The sequence below is a fragment of the Lutjanus erythropterus genome, chromosome 5 (assembly GCF_056507025.1).
Source record: "Lutjanus erythropterus isolate fLutEry1 chromosome 5, fLutEry1.hap2, whole genome shotgun sequence".
NCBI classification, from domain to species: domain Eukaryota; kingdom Metazoa; phylum Chordata; class Actinopteri; order Lutjaniformes; family Lutjanidae; genus Lutjanus; species Lutjanus erythropterus.
In genome coordinates this window covers 25,440,108-25,468,022 of record NC_139321.1, presented here as the reverse complement: position 1 = coordinate 25,468,022, position 27,915 = coordinate 25,440,108, and the positions used below count along the sequence as shown (strand labels likewise).

Here is a 27,915-nt window from a genome sequence, read left to right as displayed (position 1 = left end):
CTCATGTTTCCGCAGCAGATGGACCGACTGAATTAATAAGTGAGGATCACATTTTCTGAAAAGCATTTTTTTTCCTGTGCTGTCTTGCAGATCCTGACAGTCAAACTCCTGTGCTGAGCAGCCCAAACACGAGTGGCAGGGTGAGTGACGTGTCTGTGGAAAAAGGGTTAAATCAAACTGTACGCAACGTAACATCGGAGCGAGGAAGTTAGAATTATGGAGCAGATGGCAGACAGATGGAGGCGGGGGGTAGAGAAGAGAGACACAGAAAGAGGAGAAAGGGCAGGATCGAGGGTGAATCCATCAGCATCTTCCTGTGAGGCGTGACAGAGCGCTGGACAGCTAGATGGATGCCTGTAGGTGTGCTCACTGAGGGGCAGAGCAGCTGGTTGTTCACTCCTCCATTTTTTGTTAGATTCACCTGGATGCCTCATTGACACATAAGCTGACACAGCACCGGTACCACAATCACACACTCTCACACATCCACCCGCAAACACGCAAACATGCTTAAAATTCACAGTAAGCCCTGCAAAACCACAGAGCAGTGGGGCAGACAGCATTGTTTACAATAGGATTAATATCAAGGCAATGCCAGGCAATTTCAAGGCTTCACTCGATCAGCTATCTTAAATGGAAGTTTGCGCATCTGTAGCTTTTTTCAAAGCAGCAATCAGTCTGGAGAAAGAGCCCCACGGGTGAAACCTGGATGAATACACAATACTAATAACACTGTGGTCCCTCAGCGCAGTGGATGTGGAGACAGAAAGAGACAGAGGGAGATAAGTTGGTGAAGAAGTCGAATGCTGAGCAGGTCCTGCCTGAGGGCTGTGAGCCAATATCCGTCACCGTGGCATTAATTATATTCTCTATTCATTAGAGCACACCCTGGGGACGGCAGTTATTAGACACAACCCAATTAGGCCTGTGGTGTGCTAACGATGCCGGGCCGGGGCGAGGGGCAGTGGGACAGATATGGAAACCTAGAGGGTTGCAGCAGAGCCCCTTTTCTGAGAGTGGGAGGACTCAGAGCAGATGGAAAAGGATGATGTAAGAGAAAATGTAATCTTACGAGCCATATCCTCAAAGAAATCTATTTTGCTGTTATTCTCTCTGAGTATATTGAGAGAAAAAATGAGTATGGTTTATCTTCTATGGAATATTCATGTGAGTGAAGGCGTGCGTCAGAGGATAAGGAGAAAGAATAGATTAAAGAAAACCCATCTCCCATACTGGTATTGAAATTTGCACCAGAAATAAACCTCTTCATAGACAATAGCCCAGTGGCATATTTTGAAAGCATGATGTTGATATGATGGACATGTGAATGTGTGTCTGGAACACTATCTTAGTGTGGATAATTTTATCTCAAATTCAGCAACAAAAGGTATTTAAGCCCACCTAAAAAGGAACTTGTATTATATTAGATTTTAGAATTAGAATTTAGAACTAGAATGTGAAAAAGCTGTGGTAAGAATCAGAGCGAAGTAATGAATAGGGTCAGCAGCAATACATATTTTAGCCACTTAAAGAAAAGGTCCACTCAAAAGAATGGGAATTTAAAATTAGAAGGAAGAATTAGATTTAGAATTAGAATTAGAGTTAGAGATATAATTAGAATTAGCTTTAGAATTATTTTCTTTAGATTTCTTGACCATCACAAACATGAGCAGTCAGTAACAAGTTTGAATGGCAGAAGTCAAGGAGAGGAGTGAGGAGAGTTAAAACAGACAGTCGTGCAGTCAGTTTCCATCCCTTGCTCTCTCGCTCCCTCTCTTCACACAAGGCAAATAATAATAATTATTATTGTGCTTTTTCTGACTGACGTTATTCCTGCTGTGAGATTTTAATAACAGAGTTCTTTTGTTGAAATTAACTTTCATTCAGTCCTAGCAACATAGTGCAGCCCGACCAGAAGCTGCAACTTATAGCTGTAATGCATAATGAATAGCAAACTAAGACAACTCGCTGCAGCAGCAAAATTATTTCTTAAATGAAAATCAACTGTTAAAATGTTGTTACAGTTCCATAAAAAAAACTGAAATGGACGCTGTGAAAGGTAGGCATTAGCGAATTGTATACTGTTTGAATGTTTAGGTGCGCTTGGGTGCAAAAAGTGGAACAGACATGTTTTTACTTTGCATCAATCATTTTTGAACATACGCCATACAACCCCGATGTCAAATAATCTGAACTGTCCCTTTAAAGAAAGCTGCTTGCAAAAAGTTACTGTCTCATGAAAGACAATGACGTCTTCCATTGCTCATTTTTAAGGTCCCTCAAGGATAGTGGAAGTGAGACAGAGCTCTGGTATTGAGGAGATAATATCTCATCTTTATGATTTGGTGAAGAGCTTCCAAATCTAGATGAGCATTAGCGGATGAGTGGAGCCTCACAGTCAGCGTTGCAGCCTGACTGTGAAACATTTGTCAAATTTTATATTAATGTATATTTCATGATGACTGTAGTGTCAGGATAAATTAGTCTTTGAAGTTAGAAGCCCTCAGAGTGAACAGGAGGTCTGGATCAATTCTGTTCTGATGTTAGAACACAGCGATGCTTGAACACAATATTGATCTTCCAGCAGCACACATCCTCCTTTTCCTGCTCAATATGTTCTCTTTCAGGTTATCTCTTTCTCTTTCTGTCATGAGGAGTGTATGTGTGCACGTGGATTCTCCAGATCAGGCAAAGCAGATAGGCTGTTATGGCTGGAGGTGAGGTGAATCAGTGTATCAGCACTTCTTTGATGCAGAGCCATTTTCCCTATAGCATGTCTTTTGGTTGATTAAACACATCGACTGGCCTGTCAGCGGCTTGGAGGGATGGCCCACTGCAGCACTCTGTGCAGGCACCACTTCTCCACCATCTCTGAGCCTTGGCTGGAGGCTAAAAGGTAAAGGCAACACTGGATGAAAGGTGATGTCAGCACTATAAATTTGACAACACAGAGAAGCGTGTCTTCATCTTCTCTGTTTTGCCTCTCTTCGACTGGAAACTTTTATCTTTTTACCTCCTCTTCACATCCTGCAGCCTTTACCAAGCTGCAAGACTAAACAACTTCAGTATCCGTGGCAATAGCAGTCCAATTTCAATGCTAAATAGACGGTCATATTCTGTAATTGCGTTGGCCTGCTCTCTGTCCATTACTGAATTAATCGTTTTAGACTTCTCTCCTTCTCTCTATTATTCCCCCTGTCTCTAAATGTCTCTCCCTCTGTCTCTCTAACTATCTCTGTCTCTCTGAGAGTGAGCTGATGCAATGATATCGATGACTCCCCGACTACAGTGCATCCATGGGCTGATTATGCACTTTTCCCTCCAATCTAATCCAGCTAATGATCCAGGGATTTCATATTTATTAGGCAGCACACCACCATTTATCATTTCCCAGCACCCTCCACATTAATAGTCATATTGGCTTTGAGTAAATGAGAAGCAGGCAAAGGCAGAAGCTAACTGTCTGGAACCTGGGAGGGATAATGCCCCCATATACTATAACCAGCCCAAAGCAGGTATTTGTCCCACAGGATCATTACTATCAGATTCTCTGCAAAAAAAAAAAAAAAAGAGACGAGTCTCACGCAAAGCTGTAGATGCAATAAGACCCACAGTGAACATACTTTAAATGACTGTTTATTACATTTCCTTGCACATGAGTGGTTGGAAGGTGTTGTCACATCAACACATCTGGTCCCTGTGAATAGGTTAAGCACAGGCACACCATAGGGTTTCATTTAGAACAGAGCAGGCCGATTTTACAAAGACAAAGTTAATTTAATCTTCACAGGGAGCCTTGCTCCTCTCAGCCTGTGAAAACAATTGTATAATGCCAGGCTATTCAATTGGCAGTGGATTTTGTGCTGGCCCTTTGAGCGGACCATAGATATTACATGTGGGTAGTCTCATATACAGCACATGGCTGTGGTACATTCTGATGCAGTAAGTGTTGGTATGCACCCATTAAGCCATGGTGGCAGCCTGCTGCGTAATCAAAAGAGGAGGAAGAATATCTACCTCTTTTGGTCGGACACATTTTTAGGGACCACACTTGACCAATCAAAGTTGTCCATGCGTGCTGTAGTGCTCCGCTCTGACCTGTCTGTTTTTTTTTGTTGTTTTTTTTTTTGTTTTTTGGTTTGTTTTTCAAGCCAAGCACAGAGCTTGGCTAACAAGACAAAATGTCTCTCTCTACCTTAAACAAACAAAAACCCACTCAGAGAATAGGCAGTTTGACAATGAATGGACAGAGCAATGTGTGCTAATTGCTGTTGGTGCAAAGCCTGTGTGTTTAATCTGCAACGAGTGTCTCTTCGTGTGCAAGGAGTGTAATTTTAGAGGGCATTTCAAGACAACACATGCTAACTTTGACACCAGTTTCCCACCGGGGTCTGCTGCTCTGGCCAGAAGATTTCGGGGCTTACATCTTGTTACGAGCAAAGACATCGCACCTTGTTTTGGGCCTGTATGAATCAGGAGAGAGCAACGGCGGCATCGTTATGAGTGACATGGATATTGGGCAAACAGAAAAAGTCATTTACAGACTTGGAGACGATCAAAGAGTGTATGCTGGTATCAGCTGGTTACAGATGAGAAAACCTGAAAAAGCATAATCGATTCAATGAAGCAAATTCCGATATCTGACACATCAAATATGAGGAGACTCGAGGCCCTTGCATTGGACATTTCCAAGATGCTTTTGGACAAGCTGAGGAAGGCTGATGTCTTTGGCTGTGGATGAATCAATAGATAACAGTGATGTTGCACAGCTGTGCCTCTATGTGCGATTTTTGATGGGGAATGTTTTCGCGAGGATATGCTTGGACTAATTCCCATGGAGGGACACACCACCGGTGAGATTCCATACACCAAAATTGCTTCATTCTTTGGATTTGGCACGCAAGGCTTGCCGCGAGGACACCAGCCGCGGCTCCGCAGCTGAGATCGGTACCTTGCCTCATCCACCAAAGCCTCGTATGTCCCAAACGAAGTGATGAGTTAAAAAAGACCATGGACTCTGTCATGGCAATTATAAACTTTATCCATTGTATCTTCAGCTTACAGCAACGACTTTTCCGCAAGTTGTCGACTGACATGTCAGCTGAATATAAAGATTTGCTCATTCACCATGACATTAGATGGCTTAGCAAAGGAAACAATTTTGTGAACTAAGAGAGGGGATTCTGGTGTTTCTGAAAAAAAAAAAAAAGCTGGCAAGTATCTGAGAAGTATTTCCCTCTTTCCCTGTAGCACTGGAATTTATCTCCACATTATCAATTGAGGATAAAGAGCTGTCAAGATGTGTTGGTACAGCTATGTGCAATTAAGTGATGTTTTCTGTTAGTTAAATGCATTTTTCTGAATGTCTGTGTAATATGGTTTGAATATGGCTCACCTGGTCTGATTTTTGAACATGGTATTGCCATTTGAATTCAACAATGCCTTTGGCCTTTGTGTCTTAGTCCAGTTCAAAGCACAAATGTTGTTCTGCATTTACATAATAGAATATATTAAGTCCTTCAGTATGTTGTTGTAATTTCTTTATTTTTTTTACTGTTATTACTCATATTTTCTGGCCCCTTATTTGGCCTCAGTTTCATGCACTGGCCCCTGGTTCAAACTAATTGAATAGCCCTGGTATAATGGCTTCTAGAGGAGCTTTGTCCTGTCTGAGAAGACAACCCCTATGAATGCTACCAGTTGCATTAAAGGTGCAATATGTAACTTCTGCCACTAGGGGTCTCTCTCACATTAAAATAATAACAAAAGATGTAGGCTGATGATGAGGTACCGTGGGATTACAGGAGTTATCTTTACTGTTAAACAACCACCATAGCTGATGAAAATCTGTCTGACACGACTCAGGCAGAAATCATGTTCATGGACAAGGTAAAACTAAAGTTTTAGTCACGTTATGTTTAGTCATGTTTGCCGTCTTCCTTAGTCACTCTGACATATCCCGCGTTTTTCTGGAAGTTATAGCTCAAGTTATAGTGGAAGTTATAGCTCACTCACCGTTACGTTGAATAAATTATGTATTTCTTTAGGTTTGACCATTGTTGGAAGGATTTGAGATAATCTAAGTACCCAACTCAACACAATATATAACATATGTCTGGTGTTTTTAAACATTTTCATGCATAAATGTTGCATATTATAGCTTGAAAGGAAGTGTAAGCGTCAGTGTTTTTGGAGCTTGACCCATACAAGGAACTAAAGGGGAATTTTTACTTACAAGCTAAGGGGTTATGGCGTAGGAGCCTACACACGAACATACACTTCCTCAAACATTTAACTACACGTCAGGACTACGGCAGCTTCATAGATGCCTCATAGAGAATGGTGAAACTGTGATTGCTCAGCTTTGGCTGCTTCTGTTCTTTGATGATAGCTGAAAGTGACGACTAGGGGTGCACAGAGACATCATTATCTCTCTTTATCTCTCTTTTTATTTTAAACTAAACTAGCAACAACAACAATCAGACACTAAAAAAATGTTTTATTAATCAAAAGGTTCTGTTTTGCATTGAAAATTAGAATCTCTGCATTAAAGATACACACATATATGAAAATATCCCTCAGGTGACAGGAATAATCTTGGTGCATTAAATTAGTGATTGATGACGGTATGCAACATTTATTAACTATGCAGACATAATCATGGTGCTGACTTTTTCTGAATAATAATGAGCAACTTTGGACAGAAGAAAATATCTGTTTGCCTAATAACGTGTCCGGATGCAGGTGCAAACCCTAGTGAAAACAATATCATGCAAGTTGAATAAAGGCTCAGTAATCTTCTCCTTTTTAGTAGCACGCATCCAGCCAAGATATTTGTAATGCAAGCTTTCTGTTCACTGTGATCACTGCTCTGTATCACCATAAGTGTGTACAGTGTTCACTGTACAAGTACATAAATATAAATATATATGTGTATATACATGGAGGGGATTTAATACAGGAGATTTCTGCCAGTACGTCTTAGATTTTGAATCTTTTAAAATCTGTCAATTGTAAGTGGCCCAACCATATTGTAAATACAATAAGTAGTAGTATCAATATTATATATTGATACTTAGATTATCTAATGTCTAATATCTAAAACATATCCAATATGTTTTATGTTTGTTGTTAGGTTTATTAATTGTTTGTCCAACTATTCCTTCCTTTGTTATATGTGAATGCATGGTTTGATTAGGCATAATATGCAACAATAGATGACCCAGTAGAAATGTGTGCTGGTGTCTGAAAATAAGGAATGCAGTAGAGGACGTGGTCTGATCTGCACAGAGGCTGCCCTCTGCTGCTTTCCTTATTTTCTCATATTTTGCTGTGCTCACGATGTTTCTGGTCTTCAGCCTTTGGACAGTGGTGTGTAGCCCCCTGCCAGCAACAGCCCCAAAATATTTATTAGTAGCAGTATTCACTGGTTAGCTGGCTAATTGGATTTCTGTGTGACTAATGTTGGTTAGTCTTACTCAAAGCTATCAGTGTTTCTTTAAATTAGATGTCAAATCCTTAGATGATCACAGTATTGTCACATCTGGAAGGCAGAACTTGCACTTTACTGTGATGTTGCTCCTCTTTTTCTTTTTTAAATATGAAATAATGTTTTTCCACACAGGGTAGTATATTATTCTCTATTTTAAAATATACTTTAAAATCATAATCTGCCAATAATTTCAACTCATATGAGTAAAATGTATCAGTAATCAGATTACAGTTTAACTGTTCCAGAATACAGTTACTTTTTGCACAGCTTTGTTAAATACTCAGTTCTGAAACAATAATTAGAATATTTATATAATTATCCTTCAAGGTGATTAAAGACCCCTGTGTGTACCTTACTAATATCTTAATTATGTAACTCTGGTACTCCATTTCTCCCTGAGCCTGCTCTCGAGCATTTAACACATTTCAAAACATTTGTCTTATACGACATGTGATTGTTTGCTTCTTTGTTTTTTCCCCTGGATTTCAATAGAACACAAAAAACGATGCGAGCCTTTCCTAAAATAAAAGAGAGATTATATATGATCTGTGCAAACACTTCTTAATTTAATGAACTCTATGTTTTGTAACAGTGTCTTTCAGTTCTCATCTCTTTTTTTAAATCACCCACTCACACCGGTCTTCCTTCAACAAGGGAAAATCCCTTTTTTTTTTCATTTTGTCTTTAACTGCATACCGTATGCTGATCTGAAGTATTCACATGCACCTATACAAACATACACATACACACACTGGAGAAACACATAGTGGATTACAGATGGATTTGATATAGTGTTTGCTTTCACTCGGGCTACATGTTAATTGATCCCATTGATTCTGTCAGGCTGATCCAGAACCTGCAGGCCTCCCCGCCCCCTTCACTTCACATCCCTGCAAACCTCAGTTCATATTCCTTTGTCCAGCACACACATACACACACGGCATTTCATCAGTGCAATACACAGCATACAAATACATATTTCACAGGTCATGGAACTCCCATTTACTTTACTCCTGCCCCATAATGGCCACACACTGTTCTGTAATGGGAATTTTTTGTTGTCTCATCAAATATTTGGTGCCTTATGCGTTCATTCATATGCCTGAGCAATTGTAATGTAATGAGGGGCCTGGCCAGGATATATGACATGTCACATGCAGTATAGAAACCCCACAGCACTGCTGAAGAGATTAGCTCTACACAGGCAGCAGAACAGCATTATGAGACCTGCTTACTGTCAGGGCTAAGTCTGCAGGTGAAGATCGATACTTCATAAGGTCACATCTTGGCCCAGTGATCAGCACATGAATGACACTGACTGACTGTCTCATGGCTGATTACCGGCTGGTGTTCAAACTGTCAGTGTTGGATGGCAGCTCTGCTCTCTGTGTCCAGGACCTTCACAGAGCAAGTAAATGCAAAAGGCAAAAGTTACAGACCGTGATGTCATGCACAACTGTTCAACCATGTAGTCTGGAATATAGTTACATATTACTACATGGTATTATGCTTACATCATATTTGATATGTCAGGTATGTATGGAAATTAATTGATCACAATAAATTTATTTTATAGATAAAAGCAAATCTTGGAAACCTGGAAAGTTTGGCACATTTCAGATGGTTTCTGTTTTTTTAACAGAGACCTTTTTTACCTTGTGGTTGGGAAAAACATGAACGTGAATGTAACATTTGCAACATTCAAGTGATTATAATGATAACTGTGTAAGCTATTTTATAAAGTTAAATGTGAGTAAAGACTCCAAGTGAATTTAAGTTTCCTTTTGATGAGCAGTGTATGTTTGCTTTATTGATTCATAAGTATAGGCACAGTAAAAACCCTCAGCTCCATGATGTGAAGGCAACCATATTGGATTTTGCCCTCACAGGCCAGCTGCTTCCTGCAGTGCACTAATAATCCACCTGAAGGCAGAAGACATGTCTCAGATTGCGTACGTTTTTCAGGAAAGTATTGATTGTATTGATGTTGTCTAAGAAACTCATGTTGGCTATCAGGTAAGCTACAAACGGCGGATGCTTCAAATACGGTGATTGATCCATATTTTTTAGCCATTGCAGTAAAGTTCTGTAGTGAGCAAAGAGTGAAAGGGGTCTAATGTACTCCGTGGTGCTGAAAATTCTACTTTGTAAAGAGTCTGTTGTGTTTGATTCTTTGCTCTGACATCTTTCCAGCTTCTCTGATGCTTTGCATGTTCGATACAACCCTCTCTCCCTCGATTCAACTCTCCGGCGCTAAGCCAGTGCACAGATTAGTGTGCAGGGAGATGTGGAAAATGAAATCTTAGGAATGCAGCCTGCTGTGTTATTGCATACTCCTGCTGCCCTTACACCTACACATACTCTTTACCTGTACAATATTTATTATATACACACACTCACACACATACAGGCTCATGTGTTGATGGATGTTCATGTGACGCCTCAAGTCAGCGTGATAAGCAGATCTCTGCATCGTTTCTAATTAAATGAAAAAGATCCAGGCAGCATTTCACTGTGATTGTGATTCACAGTGTAAGAACGCTGTACTGCTCTATAGTTTTGTCAGCTATTATAATTTCTACAGCTGATAAATAGGGGGTCATAACCACCAGATGGAGGTCCGGGCCAGAAATGCAAAGTGTTTGGCTCACATCCCTTTATCCAGCTGGAGAAATAGAGGAGAAAAGACTGAAGGAAGGACAGAGGGAAGGAAGAAAGGATGCAAGGAAAGAAAGCACAGAAAAAGAGCAAGGAAAAAGACATGAAGGATCACACAAGGAGATAACGGTGCACCTGGCTGGACTGCAGATTTAAGGGGACCAGATCAGATTTACTCCTCAACAGTATAATCTCGACAGTGAGCCAGGGCTTTGATGTATTGAGGCATGGCTGGGCAGAGAAGAGTCATGTTCATAGATCGTCCCTAATGAGCTCACCCATGTTGAAGTGCAAAGTAGGGTGACATTAATTTTTAATGGGAGCATTAAAAGCTTAGTTAATGGAGAATAGTGGGCATTTGTGATTAACTGGCCAAATTAATAGCGTCACATTAAAACTTTGCTGAACTCAATCTGCCCTCCTGTCTGCAACATGGGGCTTTCCAATCAGAGGGGACTCTGAGCACAGAGTTAGAAATCCCTCCAGAGAAAACAAAAGCACAACTCAAAGGTCTTACAGGATGAGGCTGATGTTTTTCAACTTTTTGGTAACTGTTAAGAATTCACAGGAAAAGACTGGAGGTTACAGGCCAAAAGTTAACTTCTCAATACTTTCTAACTTGTCCACCCTGTCATGGATCTCTGCTCGAAGCCCATAGATGGGTTTACATACAGGGTGTATGTGCATTCAGGGGGCAAAATGGATTTGATAGCTGGTCAAAAGATTATAGTCAGCAGTTTTAATCAATGTTCATTTTGCATGGTTTGTAAGTCTTTGTTGACTCAATCATAAAATGGTTCTAAAAATCTCTTTGTTTACCTTTCAAATACATATTCATATAATTATGTCAATATATTGTGTAAAATGTTAGCTAACAATAGTTCAGTACAGTCATTGGGTCTGAATGAAATAACCCCACTAAGTTCGCTATTCAAGTAAATATATGTTCAGCTAAAAGAAGCCGAATCACAAAAACTTCATGGGTTGCTGACATGTCCAATTAATTTTGCTCAGTTTACCTGGTTTTTATTGGTTATTGAGCCTGTTTATCCTCCCTATTAGCCATATCAGAAGTATGGTCATATTGCTAATGTCAATAAGCTAATTAATTCAAAATAAAAATCTTCATGACAAGGTTACTTTACAACCTGCCACATAAAAAAAAGACAGCTACAGTAAATATCTCATACAAGACATGAGACACATCTGACAGCTGGGTCTGTGACAGTGACAAAATGGCTGATTACATTAGAAAGTAACTCGGACCACACTGATTACATCAATAAATTTGTTCTCAGTAATGGTAAGACCAGGAAGGAACACACTAAGCTCGAAATCCAAAGAGACAGAGTGAGAGAGGAGCTATAACAAACTATTTACATGTTTACAGGCTATAGGAACAATTCAATCTCCTACAGTGTCATTCTGGGTCATATCTACATTTCACACATTTTTTTTTGTTTGTTTGTTTGTTTTTTGTTTTTTGTTGACATAAAATCCGTCAGTAAATCCAGAATTTGTTTATTTATGAATGATGATTACGTTTTACATGTCTTTAAAGAGCTAAAGCTAAAAGAAGCGAAATGAGACTACAGAGGTTGTTGTGCCCATTAAGCATCATCATGCCAAACACCAGTTACTTATTGTGTCCCTCAGAGTTGCCGTAAGGTAAAATGTGTTAGTTTTCCATTTTTTGGTGAGAAAAAAAAGCTATTGCTGCTGGTCATTGCACCAGCAATGTCTCCCTTTACCAATTATTATTTTCCTACTAATCCTGCCCAGTTCGGCAAACCCAAGATGCTTGGTTACATTGGCGACAACAGTGTTTCTTCTCTGCGGGCCTCTGTCACTGTTTCTTTCAATCATGCCATTGTCATTTGCGCTGTTGTTTTCTCATCTTAGATTCCTCAGTATGGTCAGCTAACTTTGTTTTAAGCTTCAGAGACTCAACACAAATAAGTTACAGATATTTTATGCAGAGACAAAGAACCGTTTAAACCCGGCACGGGGTGTTTTTCTGGATGCCTGATGTGAGAGCTGAGAGGTGACTATAGTAGTGAGCTGGTGGACAAGTCAGCTTTACTGCTATGGGGCAGATTTGGTCGTGTTATGCTAGTAGCAGCTAATGTAGCCTCAAGCAGGGCTGAGGAGGAGGCAACAGAGACCTGGAAAGCTCACTTCTTTCCCACCACACACGGGTTTTATTTTTTTTATTTTCAAACTTGTAGTCTTCAACCTCAACTGATGCTAAAACATGTGACATCACTTGAGGCTATTTATCAGATTTGGCCTTGCTCCCTCTGAAGCCACAAAGCACGTCACTTTCCCGTTTGATGTGTGAAACGGTGTTCCCCTTTAAAGATTTTATGCTCCTAATGTCTCTGGTCTTTTTTCTCCAGAGGGCATTGATCAGTTATAAAGCTCTGAAGTTATCAGATTTATAAATTCAGCCTTCATTGTTCTGAATAGTACATGACACAATAGCTGATCCCTCTCTGTCAGCCCTTGTACCTGCCTGGCTGCCTGTCGACACTTCAGGCTTTATCTCTAGCAACAAGATATTTTACAGCCTCTTTTGTCTCTGACTTTGCAGCAATCTCTTTCATGTCTGTAAATCTTCAAAGGTCTGTGTGAATTTTGTTGTTGCGGTCGGGTAGTACCTTTCAAATTGTTATACAGAAGAGTGGTGCATCATTACAGGTGATCAATATCAATTTAGAAGTGCTATTATCTTTATCTGTATAACTAGCTTCTGTTTTCCAAAGACACTGCCCATTTAATAGATTCCCCGTTTGTTTTCTTGGTGTTTTTGCCACCCAGTGCAGAACACTGAAATGATGAAATGCTGCATGCAGCTAAGATACCCTGACCTTCCTCAAGAGAATTTCAGAGCCTGAAACAACACAAGTTTGCTTTGTGCTTTTAAAGAGCTTTTTTTCATGCTAATATTTCCCAACAGGGGAAGGTCGAAGGCATGACATCAGATGCTTAATTAAAGAGCCTTTTATATTATTGACAGCTCCTGCTTTTAAAATGGCCTTCAGTTGCATGCTAAAACATTCTTCTTCATTTGGAGGACACAAATGTTTTATGCCTCATTCTTTCTCTCTGCCATTGCTTGTTGCATTCATATGTGATGCACGCAACTATGAATATATTTTATATGCTCCAAGTGTAATCAGTGTGACAGTGTGCCATGTGGAATTAATTATATAAAACCTGTCTTTGTGGATCTATGTGGAACTCAGTCTATTCTTGGTTTTCTAGTCAGATAAATGTATGCAATTCTGCTGCACTGCTGCCAGAGTAGTAATGCACACATCAATGGCAAAGTAAAGCTAAACTTTATTTTGACATATACAGTTATACAGAGTACAATTATATCGTCAGACTCGGTCTGCACATTTAATCCATCCTTGCATAAAGAGCAGTGGGCTGCCACTGTGCAGCGAACGAACTCCATTCACATGGATTCAGACGGCTAAACATACATCATTTTAGAGAACGAGAAAAAGATCCAATCCAATCCAACTTTATTTGTAAAGCACTTTAAAACAACCACAGTGGACCAAAGTGCTGTACAGAAATAAAATACAAGAATAGATTAAAAGACATAAAACAGCTATACAATTTAAAACAATAAAATTAGAATAATAAACAGATAAAAATAAGTATATATCAATAAATATAAATAAAATAGAATAGAATAGACAAAAAAATAACAATACATTCAACATCTCACATGGTGTTAAAAGCCAAGGAGAAAAGATGGGTTTTAAGATTGGATTTAAAAACAGACAGAGAGGAGGCCTGTCTGATGTGGAGAGGCAGATCGTTCCAGAGTTTAGGAGCTGCTACAGCAAAGGCAGGTCACCTCTGAGCTCGCACTTAGTCTTTGATAGTAAAATTAGATGAGGCCAGCAGAGAATAGTGTCAATGGTAAATAGCATTGTCATCATTGCCAAAGTTAAATTATTTTAACTTTATCATCCTCCGTAAAGGAATCTAACCTCCTCAACAAGGAATTAAATGAGGAGAGCTTAAAATCATACCAAGATGCTGCAAGAAAGGTTGACAAATCCAAACATGAAAACAGGATACGCATAGTACCAAACTCTGTACTTTAAGGGTATCAAATGAATTATGTTTTTACTACCGAATACCGATTAATGTTAAATCATTCAGTGCCAAATTTTTGGTGCCTAGAAGTGAATCTAGGGGAGAGAGTATCTCAACGTATAGAGAGAAAGAGAGCTAAGTTACCCCATGCAGCTTGTTCAAGCCACAGTGAGTCAGGGCAATAGAAAGTATGGTTAAACTCTACGCAGATATCATTTGTGCTTCCTCTATGACCCAAACAACAGTAAAATGACCTGATGACAGACTGTCAGGCTGGATGGGTGTGGAGGAGAAATGAGGGACGTATTTTGTGTGTTGTGTAAAATGTTCTGAATAAACAATAAAAATGTTCTAAATAAATAACAAAGCTGACATTTATAAATGTGGACTTTTTTTTTCAACTGAAATTACCCGTTGCTATCACAGAGAGCTTAAAGTACCGAAAAAGGTACCGGTACTAAATCCCAGGTAATGGTACCGCATTGGTTCAAATGTGTACAATACCCAACCATACTGAGCAATAATAAGTACTAGGAGTGTGTGTTTGTGTGTATGCATGGGGCTATGCGTGCATGCAAGCTTTCCAGTATGCTGCCCCGCGTGTCACTTCCCCTATGTGGTAAACCAGGAGTTGACATCTTAATCCATTGTTAAATTTTGACAGAAATTCTCCAGGGCCTCCACTTCCGCTCGCACACTCACCCATAGTCATGCAACAGAGATACACTCAGCACTCTTAGATCTTATACTTGAGACTTACAGAGATGCACTCAGTCACTGAACCTGCAATATTTGGTCAAATTCAATCATTGACCCTGGTTGAGTTGGTCAAACTATCGCAGCTGGAATCTAAGAAGGGGGAGTAAGTAGTAGAGTGCATCTTCAGAGAGACCTAATCCAGTTCAAAAACCCAGACTTTCTCCCTTTTCAGAATTCAGATGTGGCACATACAGGAGTGGCAGTAACCCAGCAGAGCTATCCTCCTCTCAGTCGTCCTCACTCCATGGGATGCTCTCTATTCCTCTCCACAATCTCCTGTTAGACTAAAAATCAATCCCTTCGCGGAGCAGCAGCCCATTTGTCCTTGGCTTTGACAGAGGCTTGGGTCAATAAAGGCACTACATCGCTACTCCCTCGTTGGGCCTCCCAGCAAAGCCCCTGCTTGGCACAGCAATACTCTGACTGGCGTTCATGATAGATGGCATAGGCTTGTGAATGGAATCACTGGAGCAAGTCGGAGCTACTGGGCAGCACTGACACATTTTGTTGCCTCTCCTGCTTTTATCTCGTGGTGGTGCATCAGATGGTAAAATGACAGCAACTTTGACTCAGCCCTCTGGATACCACAGTAGATAACAGCACTCTATATCTCTGCTGGCAGTTTGCAACAACTTACTGTTGTTGTCTGAATTGAGAAACCAGGGTCAGTAATTCAGTGGAAACATTTTATGAGCACTACACCATTGTTTTTATTCTGAATCTAAGTACAACACAGTTAGTTAATTTGTTTTAGCCTCACTCATGAAATGGCTCTAGGGATGACAACGCAGGACTGTAGATCCATGACTTTGCTCCTATCTGAAATATCTCAACAACTACTGAATGGATTTCCATGAAATGTGGTACAAATATCCATGGTGGTCAGAGGGTGAATGCTAATGACTCTGGTGTTCCCCTGACTTTTCCTCTACGTGAATGTTTCAGGAGGGATTCCCATGAAATTCAACATGCTCATTTTGTCCCCCTCGAGATGAGTCACTTTGGGGATCCCCTGACTTTTCTCATCATGATGCCATCACCAGCTCAAAATTTGTCTAATACTTTGGTCTGTTGCCAAATACCTACCAAACTAATGACAGTACCATCAACCTCAGTTGTACTTTGTTTGCTTGAATCTATCAAAGGCTAATTGGCAAACATTTTTGTTTTTATGTCATCCATTTTAGCCAGCAGCTGGCCTACAGTGGTGTGACATCCTATAGTTTGGCCAGATGTGGGGACAAAGGTTGTGTCATTGCCTTTCACAATGAAAAAAAAAAAACTTTCTGGAGTCTGATTAGACTTAATATGATTAGTGGATTTAAATGTCAAAAATACTGCACAATTATTTTCATATCTGATTTCTCCAGAGAAAAACTTAATGTGTTATATGTGTTAATTATTCTCATTCACAACTCCCCCTGCAATTAGTTAATTTTTACCTGTGCCCCTGAATTTATATAAATATATTTTTTACCTGTTACACAACTTTTTATATTTTCTTTCTTTCAAGTAATACACGATATATTTATTTGCAAATTTTCAAATAAATTGTGCACTTGATAAATACAATTGTGCAAGCCTGAAATTTATCCTGAGAAACATCTTTTTCCATTCATATCCCAGGTTTGCTTCAAGTAACTGGCTAATTTAATCAGTTTGTATGTAAATATCCAACTCCATTTTTGTGCATCAACCATGCTTTAAAACCATCTGTTTTTATCTAATATAATCCATATTCTGCACAGGCAAATAGTAATGTGTGATACAAGCTATAATTGACTTGGCTTGACAGAATTTTGCCTGTAGGTTTCCAATGAAAATGACATGCTGTAATGATGCTGACAAGTTCCACGGATAAATGTGCAGCAAATTTGTCTCTTTTTACCTTTGAACACCCAGCGTAAACTATGAAAGGTCTTCATGAGCTGTAGAGCAGCTGCGCCACTGAAGTGCAGCTCTTCTTTTTTTTTTTTTTTACCATGTAATACAGACTATTTCTCAGGCAAACTCTGTACCAGAAGTGGCCTTGAATCTCTTGGACTCAGCCGGTGGAGGAGAACGTGTAGCAAACGAGGTCGGCAAATTAATTTTCTTAGCGTTAATAAAAGACAGCTTAGCCTGACTAAGAGGAACATAATTAACAAAAATCCTTTAATTTACTTGATTGTCCCTTGGATGAACATGTGATTTCCTAATTAACCTGCTGCAGCCTACTTCCCTCAATCCCAGTAATGAGCAGACTGGTGAATGCAATCAGCCTGACCCTATCATTATTTGTCATGAATAAATGTATGCATCACTGTTATTATCAATTACACGTCCTGCAATATGTAATCATGCAGACATTATGCATATCTATTCAGCTCTGACACTTTCCAGCACTGAGTTGCTCATTTAGAAACATAAGACAGTAGCTTGGCTAACAGATATCAGTCTCCCAACACACAGACATGAGCACACTCTTAGAAATAAAGGTATTAACTAGAACCATAAAGGGTTCTTCAGCTTGTCACAGAGGGGAACTTGCTTTGGTATAAAGTGTTGGTTGACCCACAACCCTGTCTACCCAATGGGACAGCACAAGGCTGTGGGTCAGACCAACCCAGACATCCTCCATCAATCCCTCAGAATTTTAGGGGTCGTGACAGACTAAAACGTCTCCTTCAGTGAGAGGTGTATTTAGTTACACCCTCAGGGCCACCTCATTGCCACAGCTAAATGAGAAGATGGATTTCTCCCCCTTCCTTTAATTGACTTTATTATTGCACCTCAATGAATTTTGAAGAACTTTTTTTTTTATCTTGTGACACTATTTTAAACTGTTAAATACCATTAGTTGTGTTTTTCTGAAATAACACACATGTCCCTTCACCAAGGCATGTCTTTATGCTCTGGTAAAGACTCAGTTAGAACATGTTGGTGTACCCATAATTTTGAATAAAGGTTTTTTTTTTTATTATTATCACAGTGCCTCAGATATTTCCAGACTGCCATCCATTACTTTATATTCCAAGGATTTTATCTAGAACCCACAAAGAACAAAAGTACAAAGAACCCTTACTCTGTGTTTCACACAGGGTTCTTTGAATTAACAGTGTCCTTAAGTCTTACAAAGAACCCTCGACAAACCCTTTCTTCAAAAAAAAAAAAGGTTTCTTCAGAAGCAAATTGTTCTGGGTAGATCCTCAGACCTCCAGGAAGAACTCTTTTGGAACCCTTATTTCTGAGAGTGCATGAACACACACACACTTCTGACACTGAGTGGAGTTTCCCAGATTCCCCAGATGATGTCAAAACAGAATAACCTGTCATTTGAGTGAACATTTTGAGTACTGTACAGTCACACTGTGTAAAGTACAATACGTTTAAACAATTCAGCGCAGTGGGACTGGCCCTCTTTAACATAAAGCTCAAGCAGTTGTCAGTGTCACTTCCTATTCTCATAACTTTGCATCATGTGGCTCCTGGTCTCGGCTACTTCCTCTTTTACTACGTATCAATACTGATGACACTATTTACTTTCCACCATATGCTTAGTGGAGACTTTGCCTTGTGTGTATAGCAGCCTTTTAATTTTCTTTTAGACTTTATGAAGATTCGGTCATGGATGGAGACGTGCTGTCTTTGTCATCGTTCTCATCGTTAACATCGGGAACAGAAGGAACACAGAAAGACACTTCACCAAAAAGTGACAGCAGCCTCCCTCAGAGCCAACAGGAACACAAATCAACTGAAGAGTTATGGTATGTACTCTTGTGTTCCACATTTCCACATACACAGGGGTGGACACAAAAACAGGAACATGTAGTATAATCTCTAACTGAGCCATAAATAATAGCATTAAGCTAAATCAACATTTTTTGTCTGAGTGTTAACAAATATTAAACGTTATTGAATAAGTGAGAAGGTAATATTTCTTATAGGGATGTTTTATTATACTGTACAGGGTGTCTTTTAACAAGCTTCTGTAAATATACAGTTTGCGACTAACCAAGCCGATGTCATGGATTTGAAAGTTTCATTCTTACTATAGTCTGATTCATCTATTCTAATTCTAGAAAAGCTTTCAAACCCACAGTATATATAAATTCTGCTTCTTGAGTTCCCATTTTCAGAGATGTTCAGATAGTTTAATGAAGAATTTCAGTCTGATGAGAGGAAGAATTCAGAGTGGCTACGGAGTTTCCCATGAGGTCATAAATATGTAGGCTTCAGTTCATTATTTCACAATGCCACTACTCCACCATGGTGCAAAAAAACCACTTGTAAAATGATATGGTAAGGGTATGGATAGGGTGTGCATAAGACTTCACACTTTTATAAGCGTCTAATGACACCTGTCACAAACATGAAGGAGTCTTTATGAATGTTTATAACTGTTGTCATCCACCAAGATTGATGGTAGCCAGTTTGATGACAGGGAATACAGTACCGAGGTGTTTTTTTGCTGGGTTTTTTTCCCCAGCAGTCAGCTTATTTGGCACCTAGCTCCACGGCTAACCAAGCTAACTAGCTAATGCTAGCTGCAGATAACAGTAGACAGTAGTTAGCTTACTTTACCTACAAGTAAACTAGCTAAACACTGTCTGTCCCTCAGCTAACTCTGTAAGATAAATCACACTGGTGCCACTTAACCTGAAGTCAAAGAAATCATTCATGACATTGTTATAAAATCTTTTGACAGTGTAATAAAACTTAAAGACATTTTTATGACAAGTTCAGAATGTACCACTTCACTTGAGGTCAAGGAAAATATTCATGACACACTTATAAAGTTGCCAGTATCAAAACCCACTACATGTGACAGTTTAATGTAATGTTTAAAAAAAGCTGTCGTAACAGACATCTCAAACAATGTCAGCTTTACATTAAATATGACATATAAATGACATATTTGTCCAAATTAAATTTAATGACAACAATCATAAACATTCACACAGACTCTTTCATGTTCATAACAGGCATCATGACATGGTTATGGCAGTGACTTGAGTCTTATGCACCCCTCTTCAAATAAAGTGTTACCAGTGATATCAATTACATAATATCAAGCCATCAACCTGCAATATCTTATTTTCTATATTATTATGGTCGCTTTTTTTTTTTACACAAGTGACTAATAGTCATGGTTCTTACTTAATGTGGGCACACTTGGTAAATGCCGTGACCACACTACCTACAGAAGTGATTCGTCTGCTTTAAAAACATCCACGTTGAAAGTCCACGCTTCTCTCCCCTGTAAGCGGATTTGACTGCGGCCATCGACCAGTGGCACACAGAGACAAATCCAGAGTGATATTTGTCAGAGTTGCCACCAGCAAGAAGGAAAGATATTATCTGCCTCTTTATCATACTGTATGCCTTGACAGTGAATTACCATATTGCTGCTGGAAGCGGTGGCATTTTGGTGTCCTTCCAAGACGGCATACGATTGAAAACTTTGTGAAAGTGGGTCACACAGTGTGTTTCGGCTGTCAGAGAAGCTGAAAGAGAAAAGGCTGTGGATCGGGGAGACATGGAACATGGTGTGGTCCCAACAGGATGGCTGAATACACAGTGCTGACTTGCCAAGACAGGGTACTGGACACGGGTATGTTAGCATTTTGTGTTCATACTGGCTGCTAAAATTAGGCGTGGGTTCATTTGTTTCAGCCTCTGCCTTCATCCGACACTTCACAAACTGCAGAAATGTTGGTTCTGTGTGGATGATTCACTCATTAGTGGCCAGAAACAGCCTTCACTAAAGCGCTTTTCTGCCTTGTTGAACCCAGAGGAATGACAGATGGTACAGAGCGTACATTTAGACAAATATTTTGACTCCGGGTAAACTTTTCTTTCATGTAATAACCCTTCGTGATTACTATCTGATGAGGACATGTGGGTTTCACACAAACTGCCATGTATCCTTTGAAAATAGCGATGAATTTTATGGAGAAATTTAGGGCGCTCTAAGACCAGGGGTTTAAAATGTGAGACTGCAAGTCTTCCCTCAAACAAAGCTTCTTGAGTAGGTTGTAGGGAGTTCCCAGCAAAAGGAGGGTTAGAATATTTTAATTTTTATCACATTTTTTGGAAGTTATTTAAAAAAGGAATATCTAAAATATACATACATATATACATTTGGATCTGTGATCAAATCTGCATCTATTGTCAGTGTCCTTGACATAAAAAAGATTGGGAGCTTTTGCCATAAACAATCAACAGTTGAGCCAAGATAGCCTTATATAGCTATTTGACTTAACTGCACACTACACTAAATACGTAAAAAAGGTATTTCCAAAGGCATTTATTAGTTTCTGACTCTTGGAAAATTGACAAAGTAACCCCCCAAACTACTGTAAGTCTGGTCTATCTGCTTGACCCATCCATTCATATTTAAGATATTCTATGTGATCTCCTTTTCATAACTAATGTAATATTTTTATTTATTTATTTGCATTTACTGAGTCTTCCCTGAACCTATCGAGAGCCCGCCTGGGAAGACCTTCCGCCCACTTTAAGAAGTTGTGCTCATTAATAAAATACAAGAATAATATTGAGCTTGAGCTTGATAACAACACAGTTATACAAGGGCTTTGAGAAACTTTCATTAAGTAATAGCAAACTTGTTAATTCCCTGCTTTCTGCAGGGTAGATAAGAGGGTTGATACCACTCTCATGTCTGCACATAAAAGCAGCCAGTTAGCTTAGCTTACGATAAAGGCTGGAAACAAGGGGAAACAACCAACTTGGCTCTGTCTAAAGATATCAGAATCTGCCAGCACACTTTATATCTTGTTTGTTAAAACGTGAACAAAAATCAAAGTGTATTTTGTGATTTTACGTGGGGTTGTTATTGAAGGTTGCCAGGCAGTCAGCAAAAACTACAGTAAAGAAACAGGCCCACACATAATTCCCTGTAAAACCGCAAATTTTGGGGGATTTTCTTGTTTGTTTTTTTGTTTGGGCCCGCTTAGCTGTTTCCTGTTTTTATGCTAAAATAAGCCAACCCACATGGCTTTAGCCTTACATTGAACAGTCAGGCATGAGAGTGGTATCTTCTCATTTAACTATTGGCAAAAAGAGCAAGAACATTTCCCAATGTTTCCCTGACAATACAAAGTTTTCATAGAGCATCAGTACCTTTTTACAAATCTGAGAAAATTCTGATGTATGCTGAATATAAGCTTTTAATCTCCTAATATGTAACTTTCAGACCTATAGTCATTATATGTACTGTAAGTATATATGTATGTATGTACTTATTCATTAATTCTTAATCAACTTGAACCCCCTTGTTTTTGGTATTTTACCAAAGTTTTTAGTTTTTATCCTCTGTCAATTGTTTTTGTCCTTTTTGCTCTCTTGGTGTACTTGTTTGTAGAACATTTCCTTTTTTTTCTTTTTTTTTTAAAGCTCATTAGTATCTTTTAAGATATAGACCTGTGTTGAACAATGGACTATTCATGTTTTATTTTGGCATTAAAATAGACCTGCATCTCACCATTTGCACTGCCTTGATTTGAAAATACAACTCTCAAAGATTGTATAACACTGGTTTCTACATAGCAGGACACTGTGTGTAAGTGGATGAAAGCATGTGTTTGTGGGGGAGTTTAGCCTTGAGGGGGATGAGAGGTGATCACAGATTGTGATTCTTTATAGTACGCAGCTCTCTTAGGTTACATCCATTCTACAGTGTGTTTGTGCGAGGAAGCCCTGGGGGCTACAAGCAGAGTTGTGTGCTCTTCCCCGAGCAGATTTCCCCTGGGCTTTAGATCTCTGCTGCCTCCCTGTCAGCTATTCCTTTCAGACGAGACCTCACAACAGAGCTGCTGGAAACTGAGAGCTCGTCTGACTAATTAATCTTTGCAAATATTTCTCTCCAAGTGGTTCAATAGAAATCAGCATTTTCCAGGGATCATCACCCACATTGTTTCCAGAGGCTACCAATATGCAAACACGTCTGATAGTAAACAGAGCTTTTGATTGGCTAGAACTGTGGATGCAGAGAAATCTACCATTTTGTGTGTGTGTGTGTGTGTGTGTGTGTCTGAGTGTCTTGAGTGCATAATGTGACTGTGCATGCATGTGTGTGTGTGGGTGTGCATAATAGCTCCGATTTGATTCTGTAAGTGCACTCTATGCGAGTGGGTGTTCAAAAGTACTCTGACGTACTTCTTTTGTGCGCACATGTGTTTGCTTATTAATGGAAATCCTCTGCTAATGTTCTTTATCATGACTTTATTTATGGCACATATTCTCTGTCTATCTGTGTATGTGTAAACTCTGTATCTGTGTGTGTGTACAGGACAGAGGATGTGAGTCCTGTGGATGACAGGCTGCTGTCCACAGAGGAGCAGGTCACTCTGATCACTGAGAGTATGACTGTCACCTCCACTGACCAGGAGAAGCTGCTGCTGCTCAACAAGAACACGGAGCTGCGCAGGGTCAACAAAGAGGTACAGGTTCTCTACAGGTCCACATTTGTATTGCTGATGTTGGCAATTACATTTAGTCCTCTCTGAAAACCAGAGGAGGACTGTGGGCGTTGTGTGAAAACTGCTGCTAAGCTGTAAAGAATCATCATTTAAACTACATTTTTCACAATTATACAACCTGCGCTTGGTGATTTTAATTAAGCTCAACAAAAATATGAATGCAACAGGTTTTGCTCCCATTTTTCATGAGTTGAAGTAAAAGTTTATTTCTCACAAATTTTGTTCACAAATTCGTTAAAATCTATGTCAGTGAGCATTTCTTGGCCAAGGTAATCCATCCATTTGACAGGTGTAGCATAGAGAGATGCTGATTAAACAGCATGATTGTGACACAGGTGTGCCTTGGACTGGTCACAATAAAAGACCGCTCTAAAATGTGCGGTTTCATCCTGACAAATAGACATTTATAGTGCTGCGGTAATGAGTCCTAAAACCCGGAAATGAGTTTTCACTTCTGGTTCCCTCATCTCAAGGTCAATGGGGTTTTTGAATGAGTTTTGGCTGGTTTAGGCAGTTAAAATAAGGTCTGTGGTTTACACTAGTTTTAACATTTTGTCATACAACATAAGATATGTCAGTAAATGCCCCCACTTGTGAATTTTGAGCCTTTTATGTGGCTTTAAAAAGGCAGCAGCTAAGAAGTGACTTATTGAGACTGCAGGTGTTGTCAGGGAAGTTAAACGCCATCATGCCAAACACAAGTCACTTAATGGTGGTAACATGAAATCATGTGACCATTGTGTAAGTCATTTACAGCCTAATGTTAACTTTTTACTTCTGTTGATTGCAATTACACTTCAAAAATAATGAAGTGAAGATTATCTTGCTGAACAAAACATGCCAATATCATAAACTTTTGTTAGCCACAGAGCCTTTTTTCTGCACTAATCCAAAATCCAGTAGAAAACTCCTATTGGTTTTTGTAGAGAGATGCTACCTTCTGGGTTGGCTTACACTTTAAAGATGCCATTTTGGGCTCTGAGAAATTGTGATGAGAATTTTTTTTTTTACATTTTCTAGAACAAACAATTAATTATGAAAACAATCTGCAGATTACTTGTTATTAATGAAAGTAATTGTTAGTTGCAGCCCAAGTCATAATCATGCTGTTTAATCAGCATCTCTATTTGCCACACCTGTCAGGTGGATGGATCATCTTGGCACAGTGCTCACCAACACAGATCCTAACAAATATGTGAGCAACATTTGAGAGAAACAAACCTTTTGTGAGCACAGAAGAAGTCTTAGACTTTTGATGCAGCTTGATAAAAAGAGAAAGAGAAAGAAAATGATTCTCTCTAAATGTGATGTATTTAGAGACCACACAAGTGAAGAGTCTCACCTCACTGACCTAAATTCACTTCCTTAAGTCTACGTTGTTGTGGGGACGGACTGAGAGTGTTGACAGTAATGATGACATAAATGATGGCCGCAGTAGAGGCCATGACATGGATGATTATGTGATGACAATGATTGTGTGTTGCAGCTGATGAAGCTGAATGAGGACTGGGATCAGGTGTATCGCAGTGCCACGATGAGTCTGCAGCACAGGATGGAGGCCTTGGAGCTAGAAAACACCGCCATCAAACAGCTCAACAGCAGACTGCTGCTCAAAGTCGAGCACCAACAGGTAAACGCATACACAACAATACTAAACGTAGATACACAACTGATGGCACACAAGTTCACTGACCTTGTATAGACCCTGTAAACTGGGGGTAGATACAGTATGCGAGGGGATTTCTGAAGTGTGGGTTGTGGTGTTGCTGGTATCGATGGTGATAGGTAGATGTGGTTTACATGTGTTAGGTTCACTGCTGTGTTTGGGGTTGCAGAGCGCAAAGGAGTATTATGAGCAGGCGTTGATGCAGGAGCTGAAGAAGAACCAAGAGCTGCAAGAATACATCCGACTGCTGGAGAGCAGGATGCACCACCCAGACAAAGACTGCACACCTGCAAAACAGGTATTACATATCTGTCAGCACACATGTGCACTTGATCAGACTGTACTTTTTCATTTCTGAATGAGAAGGAAAGACAGCAGTTAGGAGAAGCAGAGAGGGGCACTGGTCTGGAAGCTATGCAAAGAACTGCTGTGGATGAGATTAACAGCAAAACAAATGTTAGCCACTTGAAGAAGGTCCATTCAAAATATATCAATATTTGTGTACTAGTGTACTCTGTACACTGCTTTATCTTGCTGTCAGACAGACCTTTCTAATGGAGAACTGCTGTTAAATAAGCCAGATATCATTCTCTCCACGCTAACCAGACTCCATAGGTGAAATAAGTAATTTTACCTCACAGAACAAAAGTTGCTGGTTCACCACTGCTTTCATCTTTTAGTGCGTTGGTATTATTGTGTGACTTTTGTGAATCCCCACTATCCTTTTAAAAAGCCAAAGTCACACAATAGCACAAACAAACCAACAGACTGAGGCAGCAGTGGACCAGCAACTCCTGTGTTCTGCATGATAAAATGACTGATTTTTACCTGTGGAGTTTGGTTAGTATAAAGAGAGTGACAGTTTACTCATATGATGGCAGTTTCCTGTCAGAAAAGGCTGCCTGACAGCAAAATAAAGAATCGAAAATATTCTAAATATAGTGCACACTTAAACTTTTTAAGTGGCTAAGAAATTTTTGTTGCTGACCTCGTTCACAGCAGTTCATTACTTAGCTTCTGTACTGAAGCTCCTCTCTTCTCCAGACTGTCTATTAACTACCCATCCGGACTATCCCTTTAATTTGTTTCATCTCTTTATTAAAGGGCAGCTTCAGCGCTGTGATTCGTGGTCCTGTGCCATGCCCCTCCAGTAATCCTCCTGGAGGTCCCAACCTGTCACCCGGTCATGTCTCTGGATACAACCCCTCAACCTCCTTTTTCCCAGCCTCTTCCAGCCCAGAGGCAGGACGGCAGGGAAAAAGCCGGAGCAGCAGTGCCCCACTGGAAGCACTGGGAGACTCCCAGCAAGAAGTGCAGGATCTAAAAGAGCAGCTGGAGGCTCTGAGATGTCAGGTGGGCTGCTCTCTTCAGTACAGCATCAAAAAATGTTCCCATTTCTGGTGTGATGAGAGCAGAACTGATGTCAGCTCACTGTTGCCAGGGAAAGATTTGCTTAATGCTTAAACCTGAATTAGATGGTGAACTGCTCCACCAAGTGGCGACTCTGTGCCGTTTTGAAATGTGTTTACAACGTAATAAGAAGTGTCTGCAGATCACAAGATGTGGCTCTGATACTGGCTCACTACCATATTGACGTCTTGTGCCAGCAGACCCAGATTTATGAAGCTGAATATGAGTCGGAGCACAACGACCACAAACACACACTGCAGGAGAACCGCAAGCTGAGGAAGAAGAGGGAAGAGATGCGCCAACAGGTGGCACTACTGCAGGAGCAGGTAGTGTTTTAAATGTCTGTATACATGCACAAAAGCACACTTACAAAGTCATGCACAGAGAGATCAGACACACACATGCACATTCAAATTTAGTCATTAATTATTAAACATATCTGTGGTTTAACTTAACAAAAAAAGTGCTTAGGCACCTGATGCAGTGCTGCAATTATTTTGTTAATCATATCAAACTAGAGACTCCAGTGCCTTGTTGGATCGGTGGAAGGAATAACTTAAATATGGAGTGTATACTTTGTGTAGTGCAGTAGCAGATTAAAGGGACAGTTCACTCCAAAATCAAAAATACATATTTTTCCTCCTATCGGTTGTGGTATTTATCCATCTTGATTGTTATGGTAAGAGATATCAGCTATAGAGATGTCTGCATTTTAATTTAAAGAAACCATATTGCACTCAGCTTGTGGTGCTCAAAGTACCACAAAAAAAAAGAGAAAAAAGAAAAAAAGAAAGAAAAGAAAAGAAAAACTCTGACAATGTCTCCCAGAAATCATGATCCAAATACTAAAGATACAAAAGATAGACAGTAGCCTTGTGTCATCAAAAGAGGTCCCCACAGAACTGTAATATCCTTGTTTTAAAATAACCTGTTTTGACAAAATGTGGGTGTAAATCCACACTGAGCTGCTTCCTGAATTTCTTAAACATGTGTTTGTCACTGGAATCTAATGCTGTTTTCTGACTTTGTTGTACAGCTGAAGGTTTATGAGGATGATTTCCGACGGGAGCGCTCTGACAAGCAGATGCTGCAGCGGCTGTTGTGGAAGAAAACGTCTCCAAACAAGGACCCTGTGCTCATCCACCGCTGCAATAACGAGCAGCATCCACTAGGTGGAGACAAGAGGACACAAAGTGGAGAGAAAAGAAAACAGCACCACCCACTCTGCCCCAAGCACCCAAACAGGGACAAAGAGTCAGACTGAGCCAACCGTGATCATGTGCACAGTAAATTCAGTTTTAAACGTATGAGATTAATCCAGTCGAACG

The 27,915-nt window shown here is 39.8% G+C and overlaps 1 protein-coding gene across 2 annotated transcripts; it reads left to right on the top strand.

Moving 5' to 3' along the window:
* Positions 1–88: 88 nt before the first annotated feature.
* Positions 89–27,915, top strand: LOC146327009 (uncharacterized). Of its 2 annotated transcripts, XM_084719381.1 has the most exons (8): positions 89–140; positions 18,616–18,774; positions 23,322–23,472; positions 24,998–25,141; positions 25,347–25,475; positions 26,282–26,530; positions 26,788–26,913; positions 27,624–27,915. In XM_084719381.1, the coding sequence occupies exons 2-8, from the start codon at positions 18,635–18,637 to the stop codon at positions 27,849–27,851; spliced, it is 1,167 nt and encodes a 388-aa protein (XP_084575507.1). In that variant the 5' UTR covers positions 89–140; positions 18,616–18,634; the 3' UTR covers positions 27,852–27,915. The 2 variants fall into 2 exon arrangements, with proteins under 2 accessions (XP_084575507.1, XP_084575506.1); XM_084719380.1 differs by lacking the exon at positions 89–140 and having other exon boundaries at positions 18,570–18,774.

Bases quoted from the DNA above. Each gene is read 5' to 3' on its own strand.
- LOC146327009 (XM_084719381.1), top strand. From the start codon at position 18,635: ATGGATGGAGACGTGCTGTCTTTGTCATCGTTCTCATCGTTAACATCG. The intron at 23,473-24,997 runs GTACAGGTTCTC...TGTGTGTTGCAG, and splicing joins TGCGCAGGGTCAACAAAGAG to CTGATGAAGCTGAATGAGGA. The intron at 25,142-25,346 runs GTAAACGCATAC...TTGGGGTTGCAG, and splicing joins TCAAAGTCGAGCACCAACAG to AGCGCAAAGGAGTATTATGA.